Below are 11,134 nucleotides of genomic sequence, written 5' to 3'. Positions count from 1 at the left end.
TTCTGTCTTACAGATTTAGTTAACTCTTTTCCAAGTGATGAAGCTTATTCTATGACTACAGGACTAGCACAATGACTCTTCTATGAGAGGCACTGCCATATCAGTGTCTAATAGGGCCTTTAAAGGCAGTCTTTGGAAGATACATACCAAGTGCTGCATTACAAGGCATATCATGAAAACTAGAGAAGCACTCTCAGAGTGCAGACCTCCGCCATGCAGGTTTTTCCACCACTTATTTTGTTCTTCCAGAGATATCCACTCATACATGCATGCTGTATGACAATACCCCACTCTCCCCATACAGAAGCCTTTTGTTACATCACCAACGTTCAGCTGCGCGGCACCTCGCCCTGGCCCTAGCTAAACTAGAGCAGGCACTTTAGTGCACATATGCAAACCTCAAATTCGCGCAGCTTGAACTCCCAAGTTCATTGACCCTACCTGCCAAAATATTGAAAATCCTTCATAAATTCCCCCAAAATTCTCGGATCACTCCCAAAATTTAATCATCTGTTACTTGTGTCATTCTTACCCTTCCCTGTGAGTTTCATCCAAATCCGTTCCCAACTTTTGGAGTTATCTATATGTTGCACACGGACAAACAAACCAATAAACCAATGCCAATGAAAACATAACCTCCCGTGGCAGAGGTAATAATACTAGTAAGACATGATGGTCCATGCCTTCACCTGCTGACTTTCCATCCATCAGTTATTGGTGGTACGCAGATTCCAACCGAAAGGCTCAAAATGATTGAGCATCCAGTCTGTACTTTTCTCATCTCCATAGTCCACTCAGGCCAAAATATGGATCAACTTCTGCTCGGGAACCTCCACACCTCTGACCTTTGTGTAGACGCCACAACTCACAGACAGTCGTTATAATAGTAGTTTTGGCAGTCGCTGTCCATCTTTGGCCTTTGACCTTCATAAGTAGAGCTTGATGAGTTCGTCGCTGATACCAGAGGGGGTTAGGACACCGAGGTCAGTAAAGAGCAGAGTGATGAATGCTGGGGGAGTGTAGTCAATGAGTGGGTGTTCATGGTTCAGGTCTGCGTTGTTCTTCATCTTTGATGCTGGATACTGAAGAGACAGCAACAGAAAGGAGGAGGAGGAGAGAGAGAGAAACCAATCAAAGAGGTAACATACAAACACAGATTTACTGGTACACATATTGCATGTGATCACACTCGTAATTGACCAGCAGGATAAAACTGAACATGTCATACACACCTGTAGAAAAGACCAGACACGCACAAGCTAGCACACTCTAAGTTACAAATCCATCTGTAAATCGAATAATTCTGTAACCTCCCCTACCCCCAGTGAACCAAGAACAATATGGGAGGTATGACATGCAAATCATCTCGTATGTCGTTTTCCCTATTAACTCGTTACCCATTGATTGCAGGTCGAGAGCATGAGATCACATTTACTCTCCTCTACCAACATTAGACTATTTAACCTAATCATACATTACAGCATTCAGACATCATCCCACTCTACTTTGAGTTCACTTCAATAGACTGCAACATCCAATACAGTGGACTCCCATTATAACGAAGTCCTCGGGACCGGCAATTTTCTTTTGTTATATCAAAATTTTGTTATAACCAAACAAATAAACAATAATAAAAATAGTGAGGATAATTTTGCTGCCTGAATTGTTATTTTGTTGTAATTGGAATTTTGTTATAATTGTGTTTGTTATAATGGGAGTGTACTGTACCCTGAGGGCATGGTCCATTGATTTGCATGCCTCTAGATGTGAGTGGAATGCCTTCGTCCAACTACATGGATTCCTTCTATATAAGTCTTACAAGAAATCACATTGATGAAAACATTTAGGTGGAGGAGAGGACAAGCATAGAAAAATCCCCCTGAAGGTGGAGATGATGCACAGTTCCCGTGGACATCGACTATACCCACAGACTTGGGGTGGTAAAGCAATAATTTGCTGGTGACAGCTGATACAGAATACATCAGCAACAGAGAAGAACAGCATTACTGACATAAAATCTATAGTTCAAATTCATGCCCTTTTTCGTTGTAAACTTGTGACGATCCTCATTCGTCTATGCCCAAACATCTTCTGTTCACACTTCACCTCTCACTTATCTATGCCCCAGCACCTCCCCATCACTCCGGCTTCTGCAGTGAAAGGCAATAGCAAGCTTTAGATTTGTGGCGCGGACGTTTGAGACGAGTACGCTGGACGTTCTCCTTCTCCCCTTGTGTTGTGCTGAAAAGTCGCTTTAGATTACGCTGGGACGCAAGGTATAAAAAATAAAATGGTGCCCCCATATGATGGGTGCATGAAGTAGCTCTCCACATCATGAATTCAGCAGACGTATTTAAAACATAGCCCAGAACGCGTAGTAAACTCAGGCGATGCAAGCTTTAAATAGATCAACTTGACGAGCGTTTTTGCGCATGCTCAGAACATTTTTTTTCCCCCTCTGAATGTCCCCGTCGCGAAAATCTAAAGCTCCCTAATTTTCCTGGTCACTTTACCTTGTACTCGTCTGGTACATCCTGTTGGTTCAGTGGGTAGATCATCCGCACAAACTTGAAACTCTCCGCCACCACGTAGACTGGCTTGTTGGCAACTTTGGCACAGGTGGCTATCTGGTATGTGCCAATCTATTGATGAAGCACAAAGCACCAAAATAAACAATGCAATGTGGCAGCACTTCAAACTTGTGTTCTCCAGGACAGAAAAAACCCCAACTGAACATACATGTATTATCTAATAATCATGAGTGCCTCTAACATTCTAGAACAGTAGTGATGAATTATGACAGAATTACAAAATAATATCTTAGTAAAGCATCTTGGCATGTAGTTGCCAGTATCCATTACTTGCCTTTCTCCAAAGCCTGTACTCTGTTGCTCCTTGTCTTAATTGAAAAAGCATTTTTTTTTTTTTTTACAATAATTTTGTCACTTATTTCATGAACTAAACTTCCAGAGAGAAGCAAGATAGACAGATAGAGAGTTAACATCCACATTTATAGGCTGTAATTGTTCTGAAAATTCTATTCTCATGAAAAATTTTGAATTAACCACATCTAAAATGACAACATAATTGAATGCCTTTATACAATATGCATAACACAATATGAGTGTTTCAGTCATATCTGAATGAAATTATGTTTTAGAAAAAGATGGATTTTAAACTTCTCATGCTTGTGGCAATATGCAGGAAGAATGTGGACAAATTCAGTTGTACTGAACAGAATACAAAACATGATACAGTATAAAAATGAAGATGAAGTTCATGAAAACCTCACTAATATTTCAAGAGTACATGTAACAACTCATTTAACAGCAATGATTAGAATGCACAAGGAAAAAATAGAAAAAGGAGAAAAATATTGATGTCTAACAAACCTTATTGATGATACCTCCACTTTCAACGATTCCTTCAGCTCCCATGATAACAAGGTCTACCCTTTCCATTAGGTACCTGCAGAGAAAGGAATTTATGCTGATGAATCTGGTATAAAGGGGATACAGAAAAGAACCACTTATTTCATGCACCCAATCTTGGGCATCTCTCGTGCTAACCAACAGAAGCAGTGGCGGATCCAGAGGGGGGCGCAAGAGGCGCACGCCCCCCTTTATTTATCGTTAAAAACAAAAGAAATAAAAATAAAAAAATAAAATGAAACCCAGAAGTGGCACCAAAAATAATAGTTATGCACCCCCCCCCCCCCCTTTACAGAATTCCTGGATCATGTGATGAACCTAAGCTGTATATGGTGGAATTCCATAAAACTTGCTACTAGAATTAAGTATGCCTGAACAGTAAGCTGGTAACATTCAGGGGTAGGTGTGGGAAGTGGTTCTCGTCAATGGTTTGAAGAGATGTTCCTGATGTGTGGTGAATATTTGATTATTTGCACAAAAAAAAACCCCAGGCAATACTCATTGCTAGGATTTAAAAGCATAAAACACTTACCCTGCTGCTGAATCAAGAATAATCACTGTGGGAATTCCAAGATCCTGGAGTTCCTTGGCCATCTTCAGGCTGGGGATGTCAAACAAAAATTGACTGAATTTGTGTGCGTGAAACAAATTTACAATTTCTCCAAGAGTTTTCGCAAACTTTGAACTGTCCATTTATACAGTATTTGTGCCACAGTAGCATGCTGAATCAGCTATGATAAAAGTCTACATTAAGTACGAATGATACTATTCCAATACAAAGATGATCCCAGCTGGTATCAAATTTGGGAGCAGAAATCTTGGGAATACTTCCAAAATTGCCTGGCCAAGAAAGTAGTTTTTGATGACATTGATTCCATTCATGATAAAACTATGTATTGATCCATGTTTAAGAAACTTTGCATGCATTTAAAAGAAAACAAATCTCAAGAATCCAAACATTTCACACAATCAAGCAAGTTGGTCTATCAGAGAACTGGAGAAGACAATATATTCTTTAGGACAAAGAATTCTGTTTGTAACATTAACATTATGTAGAACCAGGGCAGCAAAACAACTGAATAAACAAATTCATACTGTGGTCCATTGAGACTACAATGTACTCTATACATGTATTGACAAGATTTTGTTATATCAGGGTTCTTTTGAACCATGAGTCCACTGTGCTAACTCCCTGGAGTGTGACAATGTTTGCACTTACCCTGATTTGTCTGGACAGGACTCTGTGACATAAACATTGAACCTCTTCTTTGCCTTGGCAGCCTCAGATAAAACTTTCAACACCACCCTCGAATAGGAATGCGTTAAAACATTCTACAGGGGAAGAATAGAACAGGGGCGGGGGAACAGAACAAAAACACATCAAATGGTTGAGAAGTGTCATTAAAAACAAATTGGACATCATCATTAGGTGATCTATGTATCCTCATGGATCACTTTCTGTATCTGTACAAATTCTTTCTTTATTTCACATTTATTTTGTTTCTCCTGCTATAGTATGGACTGTAGCTCTAAGAAATCATGGTAGGCCATGAAGGTTTGCGACACATTGCAGAAACCTTGATAGGTTAAGTCATGATCAAAAGTACATACTTTGATGGTAGGAGAAGGAATCTAGAAATCAAGCACTTATAATGAGTAAATATCAATCACTTGCAAAAGTTTGGTTAGTCTATCACTTTCACTAACAGAAAGTGATTTTGTTCCTTCTCTCTGTTCCTCTTTATTGATGACATAAAAATTTATGTAAAATCTGAAAACTAATGTAGAAATACAGGACTATTTTCCCTTCATTGCTCCTCCTTGTATTCATCCTCACTATCTTTCTGCTTAATCTGTCTACGTTCGATTTTGTTTGATCCCATTTAGTTTTGCAAATTAATTAAAATAAATTGTAATGAACTGAAATGAAATGAAATGCATTTTGTTCTTATAAAATCATGAAAATAATGTACAATATAATCAAATAAAGTAAATGAAATCCACCTCTATGTCCATCTCTTACTCTGCTTATCTGTAAGAGTCCTCTTTACTTACTGCTCCATCTGTGATGAATGGATGACCAAGCTTAGCAATCTTGTCTCTCGATCCTGCAACCTTCTTCAAGTACAAGTTTCCTCTCTGAACCAGGATATTCTTGCATTCTGTGAAATCCTGGATATGCAGAAAAAAGGGGATACAAGCAATGGGGAAAGAGATCAATCACAAAGAAAGTAAATGAAATGGTGCATGAGAGGAAACAGACAGAAAAAAAAAAAACTAAGAAAGAATAAAAATACTCAAATTGTTCCATAGCATCATCAACCTCATACAGTGGAACCTCTATATAATAAAGAGGTTGGATATAACAAAACCCTCTACACATAACAAGGTTATTCTGCAGGTCCTAACTCTTTGTATTTCTTTGTTTTTATATCCTTGTTACAATGATGATATCCCTGTTTATCATTTACGCTGCTTGTAACAAAGAAATTTCTCAGATCTGTATTAAATGATAACTTGCGCAGACATTACCTGATGATTACTGCAAAGTCCTGTACCAGTGTTTCATACTAAACATGCATCACAATGAAAGATTAGCTTTCATCCCTAAATTCATATCTGTATCATTTGTATCAATGCCAACGTCCTATAGGAACAGCCAATCAGGAAGCTGGATTCTTGTCGTTACCATGACAAGTGCCATTAAGGCAAGAGTTGCTGTCACATCAACTTTTTTATGAAATGGGGACCTGTGCCAATGGAAATTTCCTATAAACTGGAAATTTAAAAAGTATACGTCTACAACTACATGAATGATCTAAATCTGAGAATGAGTGAATCTTGAGTTCTAGTACTCTCAGGGAAAAATTGGAGACACCCCTCTACTACAAAAACTACAACACATCGCCGCAAAGGAGGTCGCCTTGCAAAAATTGCCATGGCAACAGGAGAAAGCGAGAGATGCTCATACCTGCTGATCCAGGGCAGCTAGCGTGATGAATCTGAGGAAGAGCTCGCATCCGGACGAGATTGCCGTCACAGAGCTATCCGTTTCCATGAGCCACGTTATACAGTCCTTCAGCCCATCCCTCAGTCCTGCCAACGTCTCGGCTGAATGAATAGCAGACGGAAAGAGATATTTTTGCTCAGTAGGGGTAGCAGATTTTGTGTTGTTGTTTTTCTTTCTGCTTACCACACAACTAGCAAATGACTGTGACTGGCAACAAAAGGCAAGAAAAAAATTGACTTAAGGGAATGACACCCAAATAAACATGTGGGTTGAGTGAATGCAACAATTATATTAGAACACATCATCAGTGAAAGTTAGAAGAAAATCAGATAATCCATTCAAAAGTTATGAATTTTTAAAGTTTTGGTGCCATCATCGCTGGATAAGAAGACTACTACAATTCATAATGTTGTATATGGAAAACATTTCAAAGAAAATATAAAGATCAACATAATTTGACTTTTCTAGCACATTGCACGAGCACTTGACTTGATTCTTTCAGAAAGCAGGGAGACTAACATTATACTGGTTATCTTGGAATGACTAAAACTAAGACATTTTCTCATAGACACTTTATCGGTATCTAAGCACAAACCTATGCACTGTTAGGAATATTTTTGTAAGCATTCAATTACGGGTTGACACACACAACACTATTAATACTCCGTAGCTTTTGGAGTTGATATGCCAGGAGGTATTTTTTTGCTGCACAATTTTGTCTTCAGACTTTTTAAAAGTCTTCTCTAAGTACAAACTGATTGTGCATTACCCTTTATTTCTCAAATTGAATGAATTTAATAGATACCTGCTCTTTTAAAAATTGGGACATTGTATTCACCCCCCCCCCCCCCGCAAAAAATAAAGGAACAACTGAAAAATCTGTCAGAAAACTGAAGAGCACCAACCTTGACTGATCTTGAGAAACTCTATCAGTGTGTTGATGGCAGCCACAGCTGGCGAGATATCTTGGTTGGTTGACATGTACTCTGTGAAGTACCTGACTGCATCTACAGAATGAATGATTACAGGAAAAAAAAAACCCAGACACAACAGTGGTAAAGAGATGCATTGATTTGCCTACAGGTTCAACATGGGAAAAAAGAAAAACAAAATGCAATGTCATCATGTAAGCTGTGTCTCTCTTCCACATGAGAACAACTGGCTGCTGCTTGGAGGGATATAAAACTATACAGCAAGTAGGTTCAAATGGCATCATGGAATAGGTTCTGTTCAGAATCCCCATGACATAATTAGGCAGAAGTATAGTTATCATCAGATAATCACCGAGCTAAAAAGTAATTTAAGTACACACAGAATTTACAGTGAAATCTCAAGAAGAGCAAAATCAAACTGCATACTATGTGCTTGAGATACAATGGTGAGTTATTTTCTTTTATTTTAACATTTTCATAGATGACATATACAAGACCCAAGGGGTACGGACCACTGGCCCGTGTAAAACAAGAAAATCCAGTGAGCGGCAAAATTTGGACAAAGTGGCAATGATGCATGTGAGGGCACAAGTCTTGGATATAGATGACATGAATATAAGTAATAGTCTCATAGACATCCTGCAAGGAGTCTGAGGGCCAATGCTTTGATACATGTACTTCCAATGCCATTTCAACAAATACAGTGTATTCATTGCTTCAGATAGACAGTTGATGATGATTGTGATGATGATGATTAACAACATTTATGCAGCACCATGCATCTGTAAAAACAACAAAAAACAAAACAAAAACAAAGCAAAAAAACAAAACAAAAACACAATAATAATAATAATAATAATAATAATAATAATAATAACTAGAAAAGCACCTGTAGAGTGCAGACCTCCGCCACGCAGCTCATTCCTTTACTTCAATCCCGTATTTTAAACAAGCATGCTGAAAATCGCCCAATGTCATTTCTCAATAACAGAAGCCTTTTGTTTACGTCATCCGCTTCCATATGTATATGCCATATATTTTGTGAGTCTAAATTTTCACGAATTGGGAATTCTCGATGATTTAGTGAGTGGTTTCTATTTTCGATCACGGGGTCCTGTACTGAACAAAGAAGTGTACACACATACGTCACATTCACTTCGGGATCAGAGTCAATATTTTAGCATGTCTTTAATTTCGCGAATAGCACCTGACTCGCGAAATTTGTGAAAATAAAAACCTCATGAAATATTCGGCGTGTACAGTAATGCGGCGCCACCCCCAAGCAGAGCATGCGCTTTACAGCGCATATGCAAACCTGAAATATGAGCAGCTTGATCTTCCAAGTTCATTGACCCTATCTGCAAAAAGACAAAAAATCTTTTAAAAATCCATAAAAATTCCCGGATCACTACCAAAATTTTATCATCCCATCTTTGTGTCATTATCAACTTTTCCTGCAAGTTTCGTGCAAATCTGTCAGCAACTTTTTGAGTTATTTTGCAAACAGACAAACCAATGCCGATGATCACTTTTTACCTCCTCCTAGTCCTACCTTATCCAATTGGCAGAGCCAGAGGTAATTATGATAAGGACGATAATAATAACAATAATATAATGATATTCAAAGGCATCAAGCGCTCACATTAATATGTCACATGTTATTCACAAAGTTGCTGAAAAAGATAGGTCTTTAGTTCAAATTTCATTGTATTTCAATCAAGATGTTGTAAGTGTCCCTGGCGTGGACTGAATACCCCACACCTACGTACTTTTAATGACAACTGGATGAACAGTTTGCAGGTCTAATTATCAAGAAGTGCATTGCGAAGTCAAACTATGGATAGACTAGTCTAGTCCTAGTCTTTCATCACCCACCTGAGCATCTACTGTAAATTACTCTATATTAATGACAAACAACAAAGAAGTGCAATTGCATAGATCTACATTTATGTGCAACGACTGCAAGTGCAACACAGAACTTCGAACATTTAATAATCATAAATTACCTCAACTACGATCATTTCATTAAACCATCACCAATTGATCACACTATGCACAAAGATGTGCACTGATACTAGCCTTATAACATTGCGCTGTTTGTTTGCCAACATCCCAAATTTTGTGCATCTTATTATCAATTTATAATTATTTTTTTCCCTCAAAGCTGCAGAGCCAGCGCCAGGCAAGATGATGCAATCTATGCAAAATGCAGTATGAATGCACAACTTTGCTAACATAATAAGCAGTATGTGGGACCGTCTACAGCTATCGGTCTTCCACACAAATTTGTCTGTCATTGAGTTTTTACATGTTTTGCCGCAGAACATTGAATTTTAGCGTTATCGACCACAAACATTGATATAAACGTCATACCTACCTTCTTTATTCATGGCTTGGTGCGAGTGATATCGTTAAATTCACGTAAAACGACAGCACATATGTGTAGAAAAATGAGCGAGCGCCGACAGCTCCGAGTGGGTTATTGCATATTCATGATGTGTAATCAATATGCAATAAATATTCAGATTATAGTATTCTGCACTCAACCCTCAGCACACAACCCGACAGAAAAACAACGGCAAGAAATATGAAATCAATTACGAAAGTTATGATTGAATTCAAAATAACAACTGGATTGGGCCGTCAAAGTTGAGATGATCAGAATATGGAAATGATAGCATCAGCTTACAGCATTTGTCTCATCTCGACTTACTAATCCTAGAATACTATTGGTCCATAAGAGCATTAACTAACTAACTAACCAACCAACCAACTAACTAACTAACTAACTAACCGACCAACTAACTAACTAGCTAGCTAACTAACTAACTAACCAACCAACCAACCAACCAACCAACCAACCAACCGACTAACGAACTAACGAATGAACGAACGCAAGCAAGCAACCAACCAACCAACCAACGAACCAACGAACCAATGAACCAACTAACCAACCAACGAACCAACTAACTAACTAACCAACTAACTAACTAACTAGATAACTAAATGCATTGTATTATTGTTGATGTTTGCAATCATTATCACATTTCAATATCTCCTACAGTCTTATTATACCATTTCTTTTATTTCATGTGATATATATTTTCTATCAAATTACGTTTTCTATACTTTAGAAACAGCGACAAACGCAAGGTGTTATGTTTTCTTCCAGTCAGGCTGCCATGTTGAGAAATTTTAAAGCATATAAAAAAGAATCTGTTCTTTTTGCCACTTTTTTTTCTAGTCTGCTAAAATGTAGATATTAACCAGAATAGAAGTTGCATTTGTTTCTCACGGACAGTATATTCAAACTCTCAGTTTTATTCATTCATCCATTCATTCAATTATTTTTTCTCCGTTTCCAGCAGAAAATATTAAAACTGAATCAATTAAGTAGAATCTGAAGCAAATTGAACATAATTTGCTGGAAAGGGATTATTTCATTTGATATGTTTATCAAATAATCTTGCATAGGGGGATCCCGCCTCGATAAAGTGTACAAGGTTTTTGGTCTCTAGGCTTTTGAGTTACATCCCCATAATAAGTATCACTAATCAGGATTTTTTTATTTTTATTCAGATTTGTATTATTAAGAGTTGAGTTTTCTTTTTACTTAAGACCTTAATAAAAGTCGACCTTCTCTAAAATGTTCCTAACTTGGCTGCCGCCCCCATCATGAATATTCATATTATGAATATGCATCAACCTTCATCGACTCTCTTGATCTCCGAATCACGTCGGGAGTTTGTCGCGGGAAAAAC

General features: G+C 37.9%; 1 protein-coding gene across 1 annotated transcript; it reads right to left on the bottom strand.

The window, feature by feature from the left end:
* Window positions 1-870: 870 nt before the first annotated feature.
* LOC139728189 (translation initiation factor eIF2B subunit alpha-like) lies at window positions 871-9,852 on the bottom strand. Its single transcript, XM_071639151.1, has 9 exons — window positions 9,751-9,852; window positions 7,347-7,448; window positions 6,403-6,542; window positions 5,487-5,603; window positions 4,651-4,763; window positions 3,964-4,032; window positions 3,393-3,468; window positions 2,514-2,642; window positions 871-1,082 (listed from the first exon to the last, which is right to left on the bottom strand). The coding sequence occupies exons 1-9, from the start codon at window positions 9,761-9,763 to the stop codon at window positions 927-929; spliced, it is 915 nt and encodes a 304-aa protein (XP_071495252.1). The 5' UTR covers window positions 9,764-9,852; the 3' UTR covers window positions 871-926.
* Between the last annotated feature and the right edge of the window lie 1,282 nt (window positions 9,853-11,134).

This window comes from Diadema antillarum, unplaced genomic scaffold (assembly GCF_040938485.1).
Source record: "Diadema antillarum isolate AM-2024a unplaced genomic scaffold, OU_Dant_1.0 seq00000169_RagTag, whole genome shotgun sequence".
NCBI classification, from domain to species: Eukaryota; Metazoa; Echinodermata; class Echinoidea; order Diadematoida; family Diadematidae; genus Diadema; species Diadema antillarum.
The sequence above is the reverse complement of the archived record's forward strand: the minus strand, read 5'-3'. Positions and strand labels throughout refer to the sequence as shown.